This window comes from Corythoichthys intestinalis, chromosome 2 (genome assembly GCF_030265065.1).
Source record: "Corythoichthys intestinalis isolate RoL2023-P3 chromosome 2, ASM3026506v1, whole genome shotgun sequence".
NCBI lineage: Eukaryota > Metazoa > Chordata > Actinopteri > Syngnathiformes > Syngnathidae > Corythoichthys > Corythoichthys intestinalis.
The window spans coordinates 68,110,249-68,135,561 of NC_080396.1; the positions used below are offsets into that span (position 1 = coordinate 68,110,249).

Sequence of the window (25,313 nt, forward strand, 5' to 3'; positions counted from 1 at the left end):
TTCAGGCTCGTACGCGAGGTGACGGGGGTCAATGTCAACATGCGTGTCGGCATCCACAGTGGCCGTGTGCACTGCGGCGTACTGGGTCTCAGGAAGTGGCAGTTTGACGTGTGGTCTAACGATGTTACGCTGGCCAATCACATGGAAGCGGGAGGAAAAGCAGGGTGGGTAGATCTGTAGCAATATGCAAAAAGTCGATTAATCGCACAGTAAATGAAACTGAGTTTCGTAATTTTCCCGGCTGCGATTTATTGCCGCATGCATGTTACAACTTTTCACATTGATTGCATATTCTTATTCTCTTTAGTTCCTTTCACAGATGTTTATTGGTCATCAACACATTGTAGAACTAAAGTTCAGACATACAAAAAAGGAACACACATATAAACTACACAAGGTATACCATTAGCATTGCTACATTGAAGCTAATGGTGAAGGATAATGTCTAGTTATATTATGTACTTGTAGTAGGGCTAGTTGATATGGACTTAAGTACTTATCACGGTAAATTGAGCAGATCTACCTCAATAACGATAAATGATGATATACTGTATTTGCCCAAGAGGACTGCTATATTATTTGAAAATCTGAATAATTGCATTAAATACAAATTAACCATTTCTCATTGGTTTATTTACAAGCTTTCAACTTAACATATGTAACAATTGTACATTCAGTGTAAACATTAAGTATACAAAAATATCTCGTAAACAATAAGCATTCAAGTATAAATATTTAAAACTGCTTGAATGACTTGAACAATGTACGACATTGTAAATATTGCTATGGCCAGTGTGCAAAAATGTCATTGTAACGCAAAGGACTTGCAAGAGGGGCTTGAACAGTGCACTTCAAACATAGGACCGAGTATCAGACAACTTTTTGTTAATGGGTGCTGTGACATGATCACTCAACACAAGTGTTTATTTCAAGTTCCTACAGCAAAAACCTTGCATGTTAACCATTTCCGGTGTGTTTTTTTTTTTCCAGAGCATTTTCCAAAGCACACACACACCTACACACTGACACACATTGAGCTAAACTGCTGTAACTCTTATGCCAATGAAAAAATTAATATGTTATAATGGCAGTAATGACACCAAATAAAGCAAGCACATCCAGAAAAATAGCTGTCGCCATTAAACGGTCATAATACAGGTTGTACATTTGGATTATACTTAAATGCTGAGCTTTTCATTGTAAATTGTACCATCATAAAAGCTGTCTGAGAAGTCCCACACACACACGCACACAGAGATACAAAATAACGCGACATACTGATTGCTAGGTGCAGTCTGTGCCCAAAGCACTGCTCCCGCATCAACTCATTGAGTTCAGCCGCTTCGACAATGTTAGAGCTCCTGTCGGTGATGATGGCGACTTCACGTTGCACGCAGAGAGCATTTGTTTCCAGGCTTGGGCAATAATTTCACCTGTGTGGTCGTCTGAGAAATAGGATGTATCCAGCACCGGGGGTGTGCAGTTGGACCGTCACACTGATGGCTCGATGGTTCGTCGTCCTTCTTGAATCCAAAATATAACTGGCGTAGAGTTCTTTCTTGGCACCAGCACCACACTGTGAGCGTCGACTAATGCTATACTCAAAATGCCCGTGGCCTGGCTAACGCTAGACGTTTCCCTATTATCCGACGCCATCACGTTCACTTGGAGCGTTAGCATTAGCATAACGATTGATAGCAACATGCTTCTGTTTGATTTATTTTCTGATAGCCACTAGGAGTGGGAACCTCTTGGTACGTCACGATACGATACGATTTGCGATACAAACCTCACGATAATGATTATCTCATGATATGGCGATACAACAATTATCGATACATTGGTCAGGAAATTATTCTGCAAAACAACTGACAAGCATAAAAACAAGCTATTTTTATCCTTCTGCTGTAAGTTTATCACTAGTAGACCTCCAATCAATTTGAACTGGGAGGGTGGCAGTGAATAAACCCCTCCCTCTTCAAATGGGCCCCTACCACTTCGATGGCCGTCAGTGGCAGCCAATGTCAGGCAACGAGGTGATTTTTGGACATTTCAGGTCATGACCTGTTGATTTTCAGTCACTTCCTGTTGATTTTGTGCCATCTTATAGGTCACCTCCTGTTCTGTAACCTAAAATCAATCGGGAATGAATAGGCAGTGACTCAAACTCAACAGGAAGTGGCCTGTAAATTCCCTAAAATGAACAGAAAGTGACCTGTAAATGCCCCGAAAATTGGAAAGAGTGATCGTGAATGCGCTGGTTTCAAATGAGCGAAGGTTCATCCACCCTTCTCCGTATTATTGGATTGGGCATTGAGCGCTGTCAGTGGCAGCCATAGAGTTAACTGAGAGTTAACTTGTTGATTTCTTTTTTTTTCCTTTTGTTAAAACATTGATACCATTTTGAAACAATATCTCGATTTTTGGCACGAGCGTATCGATAACCTTTTGGGATGCAAAGTATCACGATTTATCACCATTTTGATATATTGTCACACCCCTGTGAGCCACGTGACTTCACATGGAAGCACACTGGCTGTACTTTCTTAAAGGGGAATGAATGAGCATAGCTGGACAACACATAATCAAAGTGGGCTGAAAAGACTTACATTTTTCGTTTCATTAAAAAAAACGAATTCACCGACATGGTCAAAATTACGTCGGTCATCGCGAACCATTTCGGTAACGGTAAATTTTCGGAAAACCGGCAGGCTCTAACTTGTCGTAAATGTATTCATCAAGTCATTGAATTGATGTGCCAGATTTTTATCCAGCTAAATGTGGGAAAGACAGAGGTGATTATTTTGGGCCAAAAAGGAAAGGACAAAGATCACTCACCTGGGCACTATGTTACTTCCAGCTGCAAACCAAGCCAGAAATGTTGGCGTATTGACTCAGACCTAAACTTCAAGAACCATCTAAAGTTTGTCTTTAAATCTGCATATTACCACCAAAAAATAATAGCCAGAATTAAGGGGCTTTTGTGCAAACAGGACATGGAAAAACTTATTAATGCATTCATTTTTAGTAGACTGGACTATTGTAACGGTATATTTACAGGTCCTAACAAAAAATCAATCAGGAAGCTGCAGCTAATACAGAATGCCGCTGCCAGAGTCCTTACTAATACAAGGACACTGGACCATATTACTCTGGTTATGAAATCATTAGACCAGGGTGGGCAAACTATTCCACAAAGGGCCGCAGTGGGTGCGGGTTTTTGTTCATACTCATCATGAGGACAACCTTTCACCAATCTGGTTTCTTACAAGTGAAATCAGTTAATTGCAGTCAGGTGCTTCTTGTTTCCACTTAAACCTCATTGGTTAAACTGTCTGTGCTGAATCAGTTGGAACAAAGACCAGGGCCCACTGCGGCCCTCGAGGACCGGTTTGCCCACCCCTGCATTAGACTGACTGACCTGTGAGTCAAATGATATACGATAAAATACCGCTGCTGGTGTACAAAACACCTAATGGTCTTGAACCAAAATACAGTACATATACTTGATTTGTTAGACCCCTACAAAGTATCTAGAACCCTACGGTCGTCTGGAACCTGTCTGCTGTGTTTTGCAAGCAGGGTGAGGCAGCATTCACCTCAGTTAACAAGTCAACTTAATCTCTAAAGTGTGCTCAAACCGTTGGCTTCTTTAAATCAGGGCTAAAACGCTACTGTTTAACTGAGTGTTTTCATAACTGCCCAGATTTCAAGTTATATGACTTTTGCTTTTCTTTGATTATTTTTGGTTTTTGGTTTTTGATTTTTATTTGTTTTTATTTGTTTGTTTTTATTTTAACTTTCTTGATGATTTAATGTATTTTTTATGTATTATTTTAGTTTTGGGATTTTAATGTGATGAAAAGCACTTTGAATTACATTCTGTTTAATTGTGCTATACAAATTTGCCTTGCCTAACCACTTTAGCGTGCTGTCAACCAATGGCAGTCTTCTCAAAAATGCAATCTTTGAATTTAAAAAGTGACACTTCAAACATGAAAACTCGCTGGTTTACAGCATTTGCAAATGATACACAAAATAGAAAAAATGTACAACTGACACCACGCGCTTATAACCTGGCACCCCAGATTCATTGTTCCATGTATCCACTATGAATGTCTGTGAAAGCTCCAATCGAGACCTGTTTCAATGGGAGGAATTAGGCATGAGCCGATAACCGGTTTCAAGGTCTACCGTGGTATGAAAACGTCACGGTTTCAAAAACGCAAAAATTTTCTTTCATACCGCCCCTAAGGTATTAGCTATTTTTATGTACCATAAATGCAGGGAGAAATTCCTCGCTTGCAGCTGCTCAGTGTCAGTGAGCTAGCTGTGCTACAAGAAGGCTGGAGGAGGTGAAACTCCTGAACTTTTTCTCCCCATCGAAGAAAACAAAGTCGCTGGTATGGGAATACTTTGGCTACAGAAAAGTTACAGACGGCCGCGGCTTCGAGGAAGAGGGCCAACTGACATGTAAAACATGTTTGCGGAGGGTGGCTGCTGAGGAGGCAATACCTCTGATATGATTTCGCATTTATACAAAATTAAAGGTTAGTAACACTATCATTAACGTTTCCCACCAGCTGCGAGAGTTAACTCCAGCGTATTTAGTGTTTTTAGCGGTGGTAAAACATGTGTTTTTTTTTTCTCTGGCAACTGTCTGTGTTGAGAAAGACAGTGTGAATAATGTAAACATGATACGAGTCATACGCTCATGCTTTTAATGAAAAAAATTAATTTATATTAATATTGTTAAGCTGTGGCTGTGGGTTTACGCTCACCTAAAGGACTGCATTTATTTAAATTGTATATTTTTAAAAAATTATTTTAACTTAATATTATACGTATGTTACAATTTGCTAATGTTTTGAATAATAACAATCCTGGTCAATGGAATAAAGTCACCCAGTAACGTCTGCAGCTCGCGCATCTTTCCCTATTGGCTCATAGCTAGTGAATTTGTGACCTGCGTGAGTGAGCTATGTAAAGTCATGGTTGCTACTCAGAAGGTGTACCCACATGTCTTTGCACCTGTGAATGGTGCAAAGACTTTTGGGTACACCTTCTGAGTGGCAACTGTGACTTTACATAGTTGGTGAATTAATGACCTGCGTTAGTGTTCTGTTAACATACAAAACACAGTGAGCCTCACTTTATTTACCCACTAAAGGCAAATTAAGGGTCTTTGTTAAATCTCGTAAGCACCAGAATAAATTGAAATCAAATTCATTCATATATTGAATATAAAACTGAGTCTCATCAGAGGGTTGAAAGAGCCACATACTTCGTAGGCGTCAAACAAATCAAGCATGTATTTTGGTCCAAGGCCATTTAGAGTTTTGTAAACCTGCAGTAAGATTTGATCGTCTATCCTTTCACTCATAGGAAGCCAGTGTAATGATTTCAGGATTGGTGCGATATTGTCCAGTTTCCTTATATTTGTAAAGACTCAAGCACCAGCATTCTGTATTAGCTGTAGCTTCCTGATTTTTTTTTTTTCAGACCTGCAAATACACCATTGCAAATATCCAATCTACTAAAAATGAATGCATGGATGAGTCTTTCCAAAAGTGCAAGCACAAGTTCACATTTGTTATGGAATTCCTGATCCTGATGTCTCTCTTCCTACAGACGGATCCACATCACTAAGGCCACACTGCAATATCTAAATGGAGATTACGAAGTGGAGCCAGGCTTTGGAGGGGAGAGGAATGCTTATCTAAAGGAGAACAGCATCGAGACCTTCCTGGTGCTCGGCTGCAGTCAAAAGCGGGTCAGTGATGAAAAGCAGGAAATTGTAGTCGTACTCCGCATTTCAAATGATTATGCAGATGATGTTTTTCTCTGATCTTCCTGACAATTTTCAAGTCATCAATTGGAGGACAATAATTAATTATTCATAATTCAATCCTTCGTGTACCAACTGTTGTGATTTGTGTTATTGACTTTCATACGTTTTTGATGCGATCTGGCATCTTTTGTGCAGATTTACTTAATTAATCATGTGCTAAGCTATTACAGATGCTTCAAATGACTATTTAATCCTGTATAGGGCAATTAAACATCTTTTGTCGTCTCCACATTGAACTTAAATATTTCAAAATTATACTAGGTAGGACAATTTTTAATTAATTTTTTTTTTTTTTTTTTTATGTCTGACAGGAGTTTGTAAATCGTTTTTAGGTCCGGAATCCAAAACACGTCTCTATCACGTCAAGTTTTTTAACTATAGGAAACTTATATGAGCTTGTCTTACCAGTTTTGAAATACTGACACAATATGACATATGGAAGAAATGGACATTACTGCATTGTTTATTCAACACTACTATGTTTTTGCAAAGGACAGAATAGAATATTATGTTTTTGCAAAGGATAGAATAGAATAGAATAGAATAGAATAGAATAGAATAGAATAGAAAGCCTTTATTGTCATTGTACAGTGCCTTGCAAAAGTATTCGGCCCCCTTGAATCTTGCAACCTTTCGCCACATTTCAGGCTTCAAACATAAAGATATGAAATTTAATTTTTTTGTCAAGAATCAACAACAAGTGGGACACAATCGTGAAGTGGAACAACATTTATTGGATAATTTAAACTTTTTTAACAAATAAAAAACTGAAAAGTGGGGCGTGCAATATTATTCGGCCCCTTTACTTTCAGTGCAGCAAACTCACTCCAGAAGTTCAGTGAGGATCTCTGAATGATCCAGTGTTGTCCTAAATGACCGATGATGATAAATAGAATCCACCTGTGTGTAATCAAGTCTCCGTATAAATGCACCTGCTCTGTGATAGTCTCAGGGTTCTGTTTAAAGTGCAGAGAGCATTATGAAAACCAAGGAACACATCAGGCAGGTCCGAGATACTGTTGTGGAGAAGTTTAAAGCCGGATTTGGATACAAAAAGATTTCCCAAGCTTTAAACATCTCAAGGAGCACTGTGCAAGCCATCATATTGAAATGGAAGGAGCATCAGACAGTTGCAAATCTACCAAGACCCGGCCGTCCTTCCAAACTTTCTTCTCAAACAAGGAGAAAACTGATCAGAGATGCAGCCAAGAGGCCCATGATCACTCTGGATGAACTGCAGAGATCTACAGCTGAGGTGGGAGAGTCTGTCCATAGAACAACAATCAGTCGTACACTGCACAAATCTGGCCTTTATGGAAGAGTGGCAAGAAGAAAGCCATTTCTCAAAGATATTCATAAAAGGTCTCGTTTAAAGTTTGCCACAAGCCACCTGGGAGACACACCAAACATGTGGAAGAAGGTGCTCTGGTCAGATGAAACCAAAATTGAACTTTTTGGCCACAATGCAAAACGATATGTTTGGCGTAAAAGCAACACAGCTCATCACCCTGAACACACCATCCCCACTGTCAAACATGGTGGTGGCAGCATCATGGTTTGGGCCTGCTTTTCTTCAGTTGGGACAGGGAAGATGGTTAAAATTGATTGGAAGATGGATGCAGCCAAACACAGGAACATTCTGGAAGAAAACCTGTTGGTATCTGCACAAGACCTGAGACTGGGACGGAGATTTATCTTCCAACAGGACAATGATCCAAAACATAAAGCCAAATCTACAATGGAATGGTTCAAAAATAAACGTATCCAGGTGTTAGAATGGCCAAGTCAAAGTCCAGACCTGAATCCAATCGAGAATCTGTGGAAAGAGCTGAAGACTGCTGTTCACAAACACTCTCCATCCAACCTCACAGAGCTCGAGCTGTTTTGCAAGGAAGAATGGGCAAGAATGTCAGTCTCTCGATGTGCAAAACTGATAGAAACATACCCCAAGCGACTTGCAGCTGTAATTGGAGCAAAAGGTGGCGCTACAAAGTATTAACGCAAGGGGGCCGAATAATATTGCACGCCCCACTTTTTAGTTTTTTATTTGTTAAAAAAGTTTAAATTATCCAATAAATTTTGTTCCACTTCACGATTGTGTCCCACTTGTTGTTGATTCTTGACAAAAAATTAAAATTTTATATCTTTATGTTTGAAATGTGGCGAAAAGGTTGCAAGGTTCAAGGGGGCCGAATACTTTTGCAAGGCACTGTAGATAGTACAATGACCCAGAGCCACAATGTGTACCACATAAAACAAAAGCACGATAAGCTTGATATAAAAACACAAGTTATAGTGTACACAGATTGGGAATTAAGTGAATTAGTGACCACAAGCATGTAGTGATGTATTAGTAACATAAAAGAGCGCAGCAGTGCGTATATGACAATTTACAGTACTCATACAAGGAGGCGGATGACTGACCTGATATGATAGTGTAAATGACAGTTTCTGCATAGATATGGACGTAACCGTGCAAAAATGCTATAATGTGCCCAGATTGAGACATGTCTGAGAACATATTACTCAGTGAGATGCATATGACAATGTTGTGGCATTAGCAGTGCAATGAATGACATTTCAGTGTAGTATGGCTAGCTGTGTGCATATAGGGACAGCATGTTATGCTATAGAAAACAAAACACCACGTAAGAAAAAAACATCATTTTTTGCTTTCCGCACCCCAGAATCTGTATGAAAACAGCTAAAACAACAGATTTTTTCCCCCCGCCAAATTGTTCCACAATGTTATTATTTTATAATTTTTTATTATTAATTAATCATGAATGTATTCTTTTATAGTTATTCCTTTAAAACAAATACATACATATATGAATTAAAGCTGTCCCGACTAGTCGACGTCATCGATGGCGTAAATGCGTCGACGAGCACAACATCCCGGCGACGATTAATGAAGGGTTAAAAAAATATATGCGTTGAAAGTTGAGATTGTTGGATGCTCGCTTTGCAAGCAGCGAAAGTGGCACTAAGCCAAAAAAGCGCACCAGAGTGGCCAAAACATTGACTTATTTCAGCAAAACAAAGTCTCTGTCTCTTCAATGCCAAGCATGGCTGCATGGCGGCCATGAGTGAACACCTAAAGCGCCGTCACCCAGTTGTAATTTTGGAAGAGGACAGTAGACAACAAGCTGGCAGATCGTAAGTCCATTTAACCAACTAACGACATGTGTTATTGACGTTGCTAAGCCTGTCACTATTTGCAATGAGTCCATTGATCGCACGGTAAATAAAATTGAGGGCGGTAATTTTCACCTCTGCGTTTTATCGCCCGTGTGTGTGCGTACATACATTTGTGCGTGCGTGGTGATGGCATATGAGACTCCGGTTCCTTTCACAGATGTTTATTGGTCATCAGCATGCCGCAGAATTAAAGTTCATACACACAAAATAAGGAAACACATCTGTATTAAACACTGTAAATGTTAGCATTGGTACATTGAGGCTAATGAGGAAAAAAGACAACCTACTTTAGCCTGCTATAAAACATTGGCAGTCTTCTCCAAAATGCAAACTTGCGGTTAAAAGGTGACACTTCAACCATGAATAATCGCTGGTTGACAGCATTTGCAAATAAAAAAGAAAAAAAAAAGAAAAAAAAAGAAAAAAAAAATCTATTACTGACACTACATGCAATGACGAAAAGTGCTTTTTTGCAGAGTGTAAAGCTTACTGTTAGTGGTTTAGCGAAGGTACTTCCGGTGAACATTTTAAAATAAAAGCACGTCATGTTCGTCATATAAATAACGATATCTGGAGTTAATCCCACATACTTCAGAATTCAGATACTACACTAAAAATAGCTTTAAAATGACACCCTTTATGAAAAGTCCGATTGGCAATAAATAATCATTATAATTATTATAATACTATTATATATTGTAGTATAATATAATATGAATGCTAGATTTTTTTAAAGAATTGTTTTGAATTATGTTGGAAAGGTGAAGTCAGTGTTCTGAATCTGTTTACATTCCATTCTTTTGCACTAGTTACTGCTATCAGCATTTGTTTATTTGTAATTTATTATTGTTATTTATGTGTATATTTGTACTTAAATAAAAAAATTTAAGTGTTCCAAAATGTAAATCAACTCAATTTTTTCATTGTATTTAAATGAGTGCTTGTAAAAAGATGAAAAGAAGGCCTTTTACATGTCAAAGTAATGAACACTTAAACTAATGAATAAAAGACGTCTACTGTTACAGAGTTGTTCTCAAGATGAGAACAGTTGGTAAAGCCCTCATGTTTTTCTCTCGGAGCAGAAGGAAGAAAAGGCGATGATGGCTAAGATGCAGAGAACGAGAGCCAACTCCAACGAGGGACTGATGCCACGCTGGGTCCCTGACAGAACTTTCTCCAGGACCAAAGACTCCAAAGTATTCAGACAAATGGTGAGTTTCCTCATGATGTCTTATGTTTTTTCTTTTTAAAAAAATATTTTTTTTTTGTTGACAATGCCTGATGTTTTTTGTCTCCTTCAGGGCATTGACGAGGCATCCACTAAAGACAACCGCGGTGTTCAGGAGACCATGAACCCGGAAGATGAGGTGGATGAATTCCTGGGACGGGCTATTGATGCTCGCAGTATCGACCAGCTACGAAAAGACCATGTTAAAAAATTCCTGCTCACCTTTCAAACATCTAGTTTGGAGAAGAAAGTCTGTGATTCTTCTTGGAATAAGACCATGCTCTTTTATTTGAGCTTCCACTTACCAGGCTGTTTTTCAACTTTTCCAGTATTCCAAGAAGGTGGATGATCGTTTTGGTGGCTACGTTGCTTGCACCCTACTCGTATTCTGCTTCATATCCTTCATACAGATTGTCATTTTTCCACAGTGAGTAGCTCACACATTGCGATATATAGTATTAAGTATAAACACTTTTATTGCCATTGACAGCAATAGACATCCTGTCTGTTTGAACTGGGAGAGGCTGGCTGCGATCTGGGACGTCTATCGCCATCAATAGCAGCCAATGAGTTTAAAAGACTTTATTTTTCTTTAGGATGATTCTCTGAAATTGGCAAAATTTTAATACCTTCGTATTTGATGAAATTATAAATTTGAAGAATATTTTATTACAGATTTGACTAAAAATACGGTATAATTTTGGCTGAATTGATGCACAGATGCACAGAAAATCTATAGCTACCAGGCCATGGTATTTTTTCTGTCTTTATATTAAAATCAAATGGAAAAAAAACACCTACATTAACTTAACTCAATACAGGTTGTCCCCGGGTTATGAACGAGTTCCGTTCCTGCGTTCCCCCAACATAACCCGAATTTCCGCATGAGTCGGGATTAAATACCCCAAAATACCCCTAAATCTAAAATCTAAAAATAACTATCCAAAAACAAGTATTATACGTCATTTTACTGTCCACGCCACGTCGTTGGAGCTAAGTCCTAGCTAGCTAGAAAGCCATCTAGGCTGTAATCATCCTCTCTCTCTCTCTCTCTCTCCCTCACTCTCCATATATATATATTTATATATATATATATGTATATATATATATATATATATATTTATACGTATATGTGTGTGTGTATATACTATAGGGCTGTCAAAATTATCGCGTTAACGGGCAATAATTACTTTTTTAAATTAATCACGTTAAAATATTTGACGCATTTAACAGTAATGCCACGCTCAGATTAAAATGACAGCACAGTGTCATGTCCATTTGTTACTAGTGTTTTTTGGTGTTTTGTTGTCCTATGCTGGCGCTTGGGTGCGACTGAGTTTATGGGTTTCAGCACCATGAGCATTGTGTAATTATTGACATCAACAATGGCGAGCTACTGGTTTATTTTTTGTCTGACAAATTTTATCAATACGAAAACAATAAGAGGGGTTTTAATATAAAAATTCTATTACTTGTACTAACATTTAACTTTTAAGAACTACAAGTCTTTCTATCCATGGATCACTTTAACATAATGTTGATAATGTTAATGCCATCTTGTTGATTTATTGTTATAATAAACAAATACAGTACTTACTGTATGTACAGTATGTTGAATATAAATATCCGTCTTGTGTCTTATCTTTCTATTCCAACAATGATTTTCAGAAAAATATGGCATATTGTAGAAATGGTTTGAATTGCGATTAATAACGATTAATTAATTTTTAAGCTGTGAGTAACTCGATTAAAAATTTCAATCGTTTGACAGCCCTGATATTTACATGTATTTTTTTAATTATTCGTTGGGAATAAAGTGAAAAAACATTCCCCTATTTTGTATCTCTTTCCAATGCTAAATCTGAATAAATACATTGAACAAAAAAAAAGAAAAAAATATTGAGGGGGGGCGCTACTTCGCGGTTTTTCACTTATTGCGGCAGGTTGTGGTCCCCATTAACAGCGAAAAATGAGGGATCACTGTACACGTTTTGCCAAAGGCGCCAAATGCTCTGTTCACATAACAAATCCCAAGCATCTTAGTTTGGAAACATCTAATGGTCAATAAGCATAACTGCTGTGCTAAGCTGTGACCAGCCCTTGTACAAACGCAGAAGGCTTCTACATTCACTTTGAAGGCAACATGCATACTGGCCCAAAACAAATGTTGAGAAACCGATGTCTATATCATCTGATATCATTTTAAAATGTTTTTATCGATAATATCGAACAAGTCTAGTTAGCAGTAGCAATCTTAGTTATCACCACTGCATTGTGACAAAATGTATCAAAATGGTTCGAAACATTGGATTTGAAAGGATTCAAAGACAAAGTTAGTCATCTCAGTGTCGGCGGATTTTTCACAAACAACTTACTCCCCAAACTTTTACATGTCTTATTAATTTGTCTTGTATTGTCTACATTCCTAACATGCAAAATTGTTACTCAACTTAAATGGCTTTTTTGTTAAACAATTTGATCGATCTTTGAAGAGAAAACCTCAGCTATATGGAAGCCTTCCTCTCTATGCCATTCGTTATAAACTTCCCCTGCTGTTTCCTGAGGAAATACAGTAGTGATGATTAATACATTAACTGTACTTTTTCTTGCAGCACTCCGGTCATGCTGGGAATCTACATCAGTATTTTCATCATTCTGGCCAACATACTTTTCATCTGTGCCATATACTCTTGCATCAAGGTAGTAGAGTTCATAAAAACGTTCATTTTCTCAACAGCGGATTTTGAATATTATGCGATTACTCTCGTCTCGCAGCTCTTTCCTGCTGCAATGCAGACAGTTTCTAAAAAGATTGTCCAGTCTCGCACCAACAGTACTCTGGTTGGAGTGTTTACCATTATCCTCGTCTTCATCTCTGCCTTTGTCAATATGGTATGATCGAAATCAAAGTGAACCGCCATCACTTAAATATGTCATTTCCACCGCACTGGAAATTTTTTCTGTCTTTGGTGTTTTTGTAGTTTTCATGTGACACCAAGAGCCTAGCGGAGTGTGTTGCCGAGAAGTCCAACACCTCCGCAGCCATGGTGACGCCATGTGTGATCCGCCGATTGAATGTGTCCGTCGAAGGGGGTCTCGAGATCTGTCCCAGTCAAGGCCCTTCTTGTCCCTTTCCTGAGGTGAGTTCATTGTGCTGCTCCAATTAACAGAGGTGGGTAAAGTAGCCAAAAGAAATACTCAAGTATGAGTAGATTTATTATTATTTATTATTTCAAAATTATATTACTCTAGTGAAAGTAAAAGTAGTCATCCAAAGTAATGAGTAGCTGCTTACAATGTCTGATTTTTTTTTTTTAAAGCAATGGGATTTATTTTTTTCTCAGCACTGCATCAGCTATGTGAGCGGTTATTATTATACTGCACTATAACACAGATTATAACACATTACATGACCGTATTAGGCCAAAAAATAAACGAATATCAAATTCCAACGAAAAAAATCTCTAGAACGCGTCCAAAGAGCATAAGTGCCCTCTAGTGGAGAAAACATTCCCTGCCATGAAAATAAAACGATCATATCTCCAGTTTTCCGTTGTCTATAGGTGCCAAATAAAAACTTGGAGGGAGGTTGAAATCCACGCTTTCGTGTTGAGAGCAGCACTCTATGTCAAATACTTTATTATTTACAGCGCTTTAAAGACGCCACGTGATTGAACATGCCGGCGTGACTATAGGACTTTTGGCTGTAAGCTTGTGTGTGGTCATGTAACATGTGACACGTCTGTGTGGGTTCACGCATGACTAGGCACAATTAGAACACTCATGCAAATGAGATTGTCCGTGCCAGGATTAGCGATCCAATAGCATAGAATGTAGGGCTGCAACTAATGATTATTTTTTTGTAATCGATTAATCAGATGATTGTTTAAACGATTAATCGAAACAATGTCACTTTTTTCAATTACTTTCACAATTTAACTGGAAGTTGTTTTAACACATGTTGTAAGTAACAATGATGGCAAAATGGAAACACTATTTCCTTCAAAAATATTTTTTTTATAACAGCTCTACTGTTTTAAGTACATAAAACTTGTTAAAGTTTTTAAATAAAACAAACTAAACAAAACTATTTGACTAAGGAGGAGGCAGACTGTAATGAATCAGTTTTCTTTACCAAACAGCTGTTTATCAATAAATTCCAAATCCAATTTCCAAGCACACTCTCTCTTGTATGACAAAAAAAAAAAAGAAACAGTTGGATTGGGAGTTTTTGTTAAAACGAGACTCTAAGCTGTTATATGAATGGGTCTATGTGTGTGGTTTCTTTATAAAAATAAATGCAACAACTTTACAATCCAACAATAACTCAAGCTCTAATATGCTTCTCCAAAACACAACACACTCCAAAACACTTAAGACACTGATTAACATAGTCGCTAACTAGATTAGCGCCCCGTGCTAAGTAGTAACGTCTCATCAACAAAGAATACAAACAATACAACTGGATTCAATAACTCACCTCTCACGGAGGCACACTGGATCTAACAACACGAAAGACAATCTAACTCTCGACAATTCGTAATATGATTGATTCAGCAACCCAACTTGAGTGTAGCAGTGAACTCTCTCTAGCTCCAATCACTGGTTCGTGCGCCCCCCACATGTTGTCATAAATATAATTAGATAACGATCGCACCACTATGTTCATTACAGTACAGTAGCATGGATGTTTAATAATGTATTTTTTGTTGTTGTTTGTTCTTCTCTTCTGTCTGCTTCCTATTCTGTCCCCCCCAAACCCCATTCTGTTAGCCGCATTCTCCTAATTAGACATGTGCCGATTACCGATTTCAAGGTGTATCGTCGTATGAAAACGCCACGGTTTCAAAATCGCAAAAATTTTCCGTCACACCGTTCCGACGGTATTAGCTATTTTTAATGTCTCAAAAATGCAGGGAGAAATACCTCACTTGCAGCTGCAGGGCTCAGCCCTCCCCCACCTGTTGTTGCTCAGTGTCAGTGAGTCATCTGTGCTAAATGATGGCTGGAGGAAGTGAAACCCCTGTCATTTTACCCCCATCGAAGAAAACGAAATCCCTGGTATGGGAATACTTCAGCGACAGAAAAGTTACAGACTGCCGCGACTTAGAAGAGGAGGGCCAACTGACATGTAAAATATGTTTGCGCTGGGTGGCTGCTGAGGAGGCTTACCTCCAATGATTTCGCATTCATACAAAAGGCTAGTAAACACTGTCATGAACGTTTCCCACCAGCTACGAGCTCCAGCATGTTTAGTGTGTCTAGCGGTGGTAAAACATGTGTTTTTTCTCTCTGGCAACTGTCTGTGTTGAGAAAGAGAGTGTGTGTGAATAATGTAAACATGATACAAGTCATAGATACGTGCTTTTTATGGAAAATAATTCAACAAATAATGTTGAGCTGTGGCTGTGGGTTTAGGCTCACCCTAAGGACTGCATTTATTTGAATTTTATTTAAATACTTGTTAGTTTTGTAATTTAAAATGAAAAACATTTTTTTTTACTTAACATTATACTTATGTTCAAATTTTCTAATATGTTTTGAAAAATAAAAATCCTGTTCAGGTGAAATAGATTTTCTATAACCCAGATATCGCAAAGTAACACATTTTAGAGCTGTAATTGAAATACCGTGATACCGTGAAACTGTGATCTTTTGGCTTCAGGTTATCATACTGTCAGAATCTCATACCGTCACACGCCTACTCCTAATAAATAGTGATACATTAAAAATGTTCAGACCATAAGGACACTCAGATTCCTATTGTATAAACACTACAAATAATTTAATAATCAATAAAAGTGATTATTGTTGCGATGTCACATTGGTGAAACTGGTAGAACCACTGCAAGCATCTCTAGCAAAGTAAAGTCAAATCTAATATGTAGAATAAAAAGGGAAACTGTACTGACATTAGTGTAGCTCAAAGTATTGGAGGAAGAGTAGTGTTTCTTCTTCGCAAATCTACTGCAGTAAATGTAATAAGTATGGCGTAGTAAAACTACCGTATTTTCTGCACGACAAGGCACACCTAAAAGCCTTCAATTTTCTCAAAAGCTGACAGTGCACCTTATAATCCGATGGGCCTTAAATATTGATCAATATTGGTTAATCATGGAATGACATTCCCTTTAGCACAGCTACATCTAGAGGGTGCATAACACAGCCCAAACCACTACTACTACTACTACTACTACTACTACTATTACTGCACCTTATAATGCAGTGCGCCTAGAATATGAAAACAGTGTTAAGATAGGCCATTCATTGAAGGTTCGCCTTATATGCCGATGCACCTTATAGTGCAGAAAATACGGTACTCTTAGAAGTATGTTTATTTCAAAAAGTTACACAAGTAAATATAACTGATTAAATAACGCGTTACTACCCACCTCTGCCAATTAACCACCTTTGCTCTGGATTTGACTGTGCGAGCTAATGCCGTACTTGCATTTGAAAGCTCTTGAGTTGATGATGCTCTTCCGTTTGTGACAGTACTTCAGCTACAGCGTGCTGCTGACGCTGCTGGCCTGCTCAGTGTTCCTGCAGATCAGCAGCATTGGGAAGTTGGCCCTGATGCTGCTCATCCAGCTCATCTTCCTGCTGCTTGTCGAGTGGCCACAAGTAGCACTGTTCGACAACGCTGACCTTTTTGTCACCTCCAATGCCATGTAAGTGTCCATCCCGGGAAGACCATTTTTATTGTTTGAATGGTGTTCTGCCCGTTACTCAAATTACTGTATTTTTCAGACTATAAATCGCATGTAAATCGCCTATTAATCCTGATGGCATCACGCTGGAGTCTTGTTTGCCATTTTGTCTCCAGTCGTTTTTTTTTTCTAATTATAATGTTGACTTGTTTTGTGATGCACACACGCGAGTAAGAGCGCATGTACACACGAAGAAGAACGTATTTGCGCACTCGAAGAAGAGCGCACGCGCACCCACGAGGAACCGTGCATTTGCAAAGAAGTTGATTGAGAAAGAGAGAGGGTAAAGAAAGCATGCCCGCACATTTGTTGCTTGTGAAGCATCCACAGAGGCAAGACCTGTAAAAAAACACCTTTTGTACTGTTTATCGTGCATTTTCAATTGTGATCAAATACTTGGGGCAAGTTTATGTGATTGTTTTTGATGATGTAACCTATACATGCTAATCGTCTGTGTGGATTGTTATTGTTATTGCTACATCAGCCGCTAGATATAAACGCAAATTTGAATTGCTGTTGTTGGAGATGAAACTGATGTAATTTCATATTCATTTTAGTTTTCATTCTCAAGTGTTGATGTCGAGCAGCTAAATTAAGTCAGCAAACCACATGGACGTCTGACATCGTCATTTCGGAGCTTAGCTTGCTGTCTAACTAGGATTTAGCTCCAACATCTTGTCGAGGACAGTGCATTGACTTATCATACATGTTTTTGGATAGTTATTTTGAGATTTGGGGGATTTTTAGGGGTACGTAAAGGGTTAAATCTGACTTACGCAGAAATTCGAGTTACGTCGCCAGAGTAGGAACGGAACTCGTTCGTAACCCGGGGAATACCTGTATATGTATGTATATATAGATAATTTTCAAATGAATTAAAATGTGAAATCAAAAAAATCAATTATTTTAACAGTGGTATAAAAAATAATTTTAAAAAATGCAAATTAATAAAAAAGCAATGAAAAATAAAAAATATAAATAACTAATTGAAATACAATTGAGGAATTAAAAAAAAACTTTTATTTAAAAAAATAAAATAAAACAAAGTTTATGTTTAACAAATGTTTTATAAATCTCTTGTGACCTCAAATAGCGCAACTCTTTGGCTGCAATTGACCGCAGTTGACATTATTGCGATAAACGCAATTGGATGATCACTTCCAGCCCCTCCAACTTAAAATGAATGGGACGTCTACTGTCGTCAATAGGTTTTTTCAATATCAATTTCCCTATTTTACAAACTACCACAACATATACTCTATGACCTGGGCTGCAGTGAATGTGTTAAGCCAAAGCTAACTTTTGAATAGATGTCCACTATCCCTGAAAAGGGCTAAAACAAGAACCCAGTCAAAAGGTTTTGTTCAACAATTATTCCATTTATTGGTAACAAGAAAAAAAAAACACGCGTCATTGTTGCTCCAGCCTTCACCTTTTACAGACGCACTCTCTGAGCTCCTGAAGCACTCCACAGCAAACAGATGCAAAAATGTCTGGGACATGACAAAGCCATAACCTTGTACGCCCTGAAATTAATCGAGCTGCTTGACTGGACGCTGAGTTACTAAACCCAGATTGTTGATTGTGTTATTGTACAGTTTTGTGGCCATCTGATGTATGTACCATGTCTGAATGTGCGTCTTTAGTTGTATGGGGGACGGGAAATTGATAAGCATATGCTTCCTCCTGTCCGCCTTTGTCTTCTTCTTCGGTTCCTTCAGGCAAATCATATCACATTTTGTAATTGTCAATGATTGTAAATGATACCGAGGATGATGACAGTAAAATTTCATTCATTATCTTGACATTTTTGTGACAACCATCTCCAACTATTGTATTTTAGCAAGAAACATGGAGCAAATGCACATGATTTGCTGTTGCCACACAAAATTATGTGGTGGGCCCAATCTGGCCCCGGGCTTTGCGTTTGACTGCTGTTTTGTAGACGGTAACGTCATTAAGTTTTACGATTTCTAATCTTGTTTTTTTTTGTCATTTTAGTGATCAAAATGAAACAAGTACTCAGTGGTAAGTATTGACATTCTAACACAAATTAAATGGAGCGTTTTCCATAGGTGCATTTCAAAACTGATTTCCCTGCGTTTGTAAATTAGGTCCAGTTTCAATGAAACTACAAGCCAGTGGTAAGTCCGCTATTTTCGTTTTATATATTTTTTGCCGCTATCAATTTAATCCGCCACACTGCACATGTCTCTTTTCAGCCCATTTGTTGTGACCAAAGTGTCCCTAAGGGTCATGACGCCTGTGATCCTCACAGTTTTTGTGCTGGCACTCTACCTGCACGCACAGCAGGTGGAATCGACTGCACGCCTCGACTTCCTGTGGAAATTACAGGTATGTCCTATGCCCACCAGAGGGCAGCATGGATACATTTCAAATTCGTGGTCTTTGACCGTCAATGTGCGAGGTTTCGTTGGTTTAGAGGGCCTAATCATTCGTAAATTGGAATGCAGTAGTAATGTTATCAGGACAGCAAATATTGTGTTAAAATACTGCAATGTAAAACAATCAAATGGAAGACATGACATCAGTCCTCTGTCTTTCATGAGGTCAAGAATTCATTGCCGAGTCATTGAAATTGGCCTAGTTATGGAAATATTTACCATTTTCAGGGCTACTGTAAAACTGAACTTTTACTATAAATTGAACCACAATCAACTAGACAGTTTGGTGATGCGAAACTCAGGTTTACTATAAATACTAATATACAGTAATAAATAATTTTGCAGCATTCTCATGTAGGGTTTATGCAGGTCATTAAAAAGCCCTAAAAGTCATTAAATGGATTTTGTAAAAATTCTGACCTTAAAAAGCAATAAACTATATGTACGAGACATTAAAAATTGTGTAGAAGCCATATTCACTGTCACAATTCAGTGCATCAATGTGTTTATTTTGAAACTGTGTTATTGTTTTTGCCACCAGGGGGCACTACCCATGTCATTAGGTATTTTACTATAAAGGTGCGCCGAGAGAGCCACTGTTAATTAGTGCACCTGGTGGACACACGGTTTTTACCATACGACCATAGGACCATAGCACGCCGTAGCATGAGCTGCATCGGAAAGTGGACTGTTTGCTGAATGACTGGAATAAATCACCAAACTAAAACCATCCATGTGGGCAGTTCATTGCCGGTATAGCCTATGCGTACATTCAGGTTCCGAAGGTGTACTCATTATTGGCTTGATTTTGAGTTTGCTAAAATGCCAATACATTAAGTAAAAACCGTGTCCTGTGAACATCCAAGATTAAGGAAATAAGTAAACCCACGTCCTGCGAACCTCTAAGATTGAGGAGAGAAGCAAGAAACTTCATTGTGCACGAAGATCGCTTTTGATCGCCATTCATTGTGACGAGGGAATCCCGGAAATCAAGTCTTCGAAGGGGATTCGCGTTGCTGACGTCACAATTGTTTGAAGGAGGATTCGCGGACATCGAACCCACCAACTATCAGCGCAACACTGGCAACAAAGTGTCAAGACGGGGTAACGTACACCGAAATTAAATACGGCTGTATTGGAAAACGGCTTACAACTATTGGAGTTGACTTTGACGTGTGGCGATGCACCCGTTTGATTGACATTCTACGGTGCTTTGTGTTGCTTCGAACTTTTTTGGCGTTGACATTCCGCTTGTCTAATTGGTAGACCAACGGATTGCCTTCCTTCCGCGTTAACATCATCGCGCGGGCTGTTCACAAGGACAATAGCTGGACATTTAGGCGCAGATCGCGAAATGAGCGTTTTAATGACAGCTAACGGAGTTGTTCCGGTGTTCGTTCATATTGATTGTTGAGTCATTCATTAGTGCGTGTTAGTGCTGGGCGATTATTTAATGCATTTAAGTGTGATTTTGTTCATTCGCTGTACTATTTTTCATTGCATTTGCTATGTGGTTTATATGAAATGTCATCTAATATTTATTGATGGTACATTTTCATGCATGATTGTGTGTTAAAGGGAAAGTGCACAAAATGTCTGAGGGCTCTAAAACGCTAAATGAATACGCTCCACAGCATGAAAAAAGGGTTCCTAAACTGACAGAAAAGGCTCTTATTAATTTTATTGAAAAATGTCAGGTAGAAAGGCAGTCACAATGCAAAAAGGCAACTGCTTCAATGGACAATCTCAAAGTGCTAATGGACGCAGTTGAGAATGTTTCTGAAGTTCAAACGCAGTTGGACATTATGATGAAGTGCTTAAAAGATGCTCAGGAAAATCATGACTCACTACTGAAATTAAATATTCCTCCTGATCAAGCTGCTTTACAAAATCAATGGTTTGAGAAAAAAAGAACACTTTATTTTGGATTCATGGAAAAAGTGAAAGCTTGGCTTTGCGACGTTGGGCAACCACGTGAGGAAGAATTTCATAACGACCCAATTAAAGATGGCGGAATTACAGATCAAGAGGAAGGAGCCAGAGTCCAAGATTCTCTCAAGCTAGGAGACAGTGCTTCAGTTCTATCTTCAAACCAAAGTCAAAATTCCAAATCTTCATCCACAACATCTTCACAAAAGGCGTCAATTACATCTTCAAAACACAGTCAAAAGTCCAAATCTTCATCCACAACATCTTCACAAAAGGAGCGCATCAAAGTTGAAGCTGAGAAGGCAGCTCTCATTGAACGTGTTGCTGCTTTGAAGAGGATGCATCAATTGGAAGTGGAGGAACAAAATTTGAGGAGACAAAAGGAACAATTGGCACTGGAGACTGAATTGGCAGCATTTAATGCTAAAATCAATGTTTTTGAGGAGAGCGCGTCACTGTGCTCCCGAAGGAGCTCCAAAGTTCTGAAGGCCCACGCCAACACAAACATTTTAAATCCCGGCGCGGCTGAATTTTGTCCAAAGGAAAGGAAGCCAGTTATTGATTGCTCAGCAGCGCCCCCGTTGGTAGTTCGTCCAAAGGAAAGGAGAACAGTTGTGCCTGATGACAGCGCTGTAGCGCCCCCGTTGATTGTTCATCCAAAGGAAAGGAGGACAGCCATTATTAATGAATGTGCTGCAGCACCCCCATTGGTGGTCAACATAAATGACCAAATAGAGCTCTCACAGCCAAATTATGATGGGCCATTCATTGATCAAAAGCCACATAATGTATACAATATGGGAAAGGCCTCACAGGTGATTGGTCTACCTGCATTTCCAGCCCAGTCAGGGGGGCACAGGCAGAAAATGCCCACAGTTCAAACACATGCAAGTCATAATTCTGTGGGGCATGACATTCAGCTGAAGCCCATGGTTCATACCCAATCACAGGGAATCTTTAATCAATCTTCTTCTCCGCAAGCTGTCAATCAAAATGACATTTTCAACATCATGCAAAGGCAAAATGACATTACCACATTGATGATACAACAAAGTCTAGCTTCTGCTCTCCCACCACGACAAATTCCTATTTTCGATGGAGACCCCCTTCAATATCATGCGTTCATGCGAGCATTTGAGAATGGAGTCAAAGACAAGTCCAACAATTACAGTGACTGTTTACATTTTCTCGAGCAATACACAAGAGGCTTGCCGAGGGAAATTGTGCAAAGTTGCCAGCATTTACCGCCTGACCAGGGGTACCAAAGGGCAAAAAATCTTCTTATGGAGCACTTTGGCAATGACTATAAAATCAGCTCTGCCTACATGAACAAAGCTTTCAGCTGGACACCTATCAAACGGGAGGATATCAAGGCTCTACAGGCTTTTGCGCTATTTCTTCGTGGATGTTGTAATGTGACGGAGCAGATCCAGCGCATGAAAGACTTGGATATGCCGTCAAATATGAGGACCATAGTGCTGAAGTTGCCCTACAATATGCGGGAAAGGTGGAGAAACGCTGCGTGTGATCTGATGGAGCACTCTGGGCGAAGGGCTATGTTCAGTGATTTGGTGGCATTTATTGAAAAGCAAGTTAGGACAGCCACAGATCCACTTTTTGGCAACATTCAAGATACCCACACAGCTGGCTCGAGTAAAAGCTCAACTCCATACCAGAAAAAGAATTCGAATGAGCGCAAACAAAGCAGTTTCGCCACAAATTTGTCTGCATCACAAACCTCCCCTCGTACTTCCCAATGCTGCATGTTTTGTAAAGAGAGTGGTCACTCATTGGACAAGTGCACTCATTTTAAAGGAAAATTGCACCGTGACAAGATCAGCTTCATCAAGGAGAAAGCGATCTGTTTTGGCTGCCTCAAGGTGGGACATGTTAGCAAAGACTGCAATAATCGATTGGAGTGTGATGTGTGCCGTCAAAAGCATCCTGGAGTTCTGCACATCAAGCAGCAAGTTAAAAGAACAGCTCAACAAGTAAAAGACACGCAGCCACAACAGGATGACCCCAAGGAACCAGCAATCACCGTTGAAACTGTTGCATCTCAGACATGTGGTCATATTGGGTCCGGTTTTGAGGATGATTGCATCTTTTCTATTGTACCAGTCCAAGTTAAAGCCAAAAAGAGTGATGTTGTGCTACAAACATATGCCTTTTTGGATCCTGGTAGTTCAGGAACATTTTGTACAGAAAGCCTCATTCAGCGGTTGAACATGAGGAAACGAAGAACTAATTTGTTGCTGCGTACCTTGGGACAGGAAAAAATAATTGCCAGTCATGTCGTATCCGGCCTGGAGGTGTCAGGACTGGACGACAATGATTTCATTGACTTGCCTGATGTTGTTACCCAGACACGCATGCCTGTGTCCCACCACAATATTCCCAGGCAAGATGATGTGGCTAAATGGCCATATCTCAGCGATGTCAAGCTCCAACAAATTGATTCAAATATCGACCTTCTCATCGGTACTAATGCATCAAAAGTAATGGAACCATGGGAAATCATAAACAGTCAAGGAGATGGTCCCTATGCTGTAAGGACCAAAGTTGGATGGGTGCTTAATGGCCCACTTCGAGCTGGCAACGACAGCAGGAGGAGCCATGTTAATTCCACAATTACTGCAAATTGAATATCGCTGGTACACATTGAGGAAATGATGATTCAGCAGTATAACCATGATTTTAATGAGACTTTATGGGAACAACCTAAATTGTCTAGAGAAGACACAAAGTTCATGGACATAATGCACAGCTCCTCAGTGTTTAAGAATGGTCACTACCACTTGGACCTACCTTTCAGAAAGGCAAACCCCATCATGCCAAACAATCGCAGCATTGCAGAACAGCGCCTCATGAGCCTGAAGAGGACTGGAATCCATGCTACTGTCTGTAAAGTTGAAAAGGATCTTGAAAAACAAACAAAAGAAGTCACAAAGAAAATTCAAGTCTTCAAGAGGACACTCGATGGGCAATACCTGCGCCCTAAAGACCTCGCCAAGGCAGAAAAGTCAATATCGTGCTTTGTACAAGGACTGAAAATTGAGAAGGAAATTGCCACGCTGAAGAGCGGTATCACTGTCAAGAAGGACAGCCAGCTTTACAAGTTGGATCCTGTGCTCGACGATGGACTCCTGCGAGTTGGTGGCCGTGTTAAGAGATCCTCAATGCCGGAGGAAACCAAGCACCCGATTATCCTGACCAAAGATCTTCATGTATCTACACTCATTCTTCGCCACATCCATCAGCAGTTGGCACATGGAGGGAGGAATCATGTGTTGAGCCACCTTAGGAAGAAATACTGGATCACAAACGCCAATTCTGCAATAAGAAAGGTCATTTCTGAGTGTGTCACATGCAAACGCCAACGAGGAAAGATCGGTGACCAAAAAATGGCTGATCTGCCAAAGGAGAGAGTCTTACCTGACGTAGCCCCATTCACCAACGTGGGGGTGGACTACTTTGGTCCAATCAACGTCAAGAAGGGACGGAATCTTCTAAAGAGGTACGGAGTGATCGTCACATGTCTGACAAGCAGAGCCATGCATCTTGAAGTGGCGTACAGTCTGGATACAGACTCCTGTATAAATGCTGTGAGAAGGTTTATCTGCAGAAGAGGACCAGTGTCTAGTATTCGGTCTGACAATGGAACAAACTTTGTAGGAGCCAACAGAGAACTAAAAGAGGCTCTGACTGCTTTTAACCATAACAAGATGCAAGGTGCCTTACTGCATGAAGGTGTAACATGGAACTTTAACCCCCCTGCAGCTTCCCATCATGGCGGGGTGTGGGAACGTCTAATACGCATGGTGAGGAAAGTACTCGAGTCTGTTCTGCATCAGCAAATCCTTGATGATGAAGGTTTGCAAACAGTCCTTAGTGAGGCAGAAGCCATCCTGAATAGCAGACCCATCACTACCATTTCAGAGCAGCCAGACGATCTTGAAGCCCTCACACCAAACCACATACTTCTCTTG

General features: G+C 39.4%; 1 protein-coding gene across 1 annotated transcript in view; it reads left to right on the plus strand.

Annotated features, from left to right (window-relative positions):
- The window catches only part of adcy6a (adenylate cyclase 6a), a 94,742-nt gene that overhangs the window by 57,947 nt on the left and 11,482 nt on the right, over positions 1–25,313 (plus strand). Inside the window, exons 8-19 of the mRNA XM_057820587.1 lie at positions 6–164; positions 5,632–5,773; positions 10,135–10,263; positions 10,354–10,530; positions 10,610–10,707; positions 12,893–12,980; positions 13,056–13,172; positions 13,262–13,420; positions 16,776–16,951; positions 18,992–19,018; positions 19,105–19,134; positions 19,213–19,345. Of these exons, the coding sequence (XP_057676570.1) occupies positions 6–164; positions 5,632–5,773; positions 10,135–10,263; positions 10,354–10,530; positions 10,610–10,707; positions 12,893–12,980; positions 13,056–13,172; positions 13,262–13,420; positions 16,776–16,951; positions 18,992–19,018; positions 19,105–19,134; positions 19,213–19,345 (1,435 nt within the window). The remainder of the gene's footprint in view (positions 1–5; positions 165–5,631; positions 5,774–10,134; positions 10,264–10,353; positions 10,531–10,609; positions 10,708–12,892; positions 12,981–13,055; positions 13,173–13,261; positions 13,421–16,775; positions 16,952–18,991; positions 19,019–19,104; positions 19,135–19,212; positions 19,346–25,313) is intronic.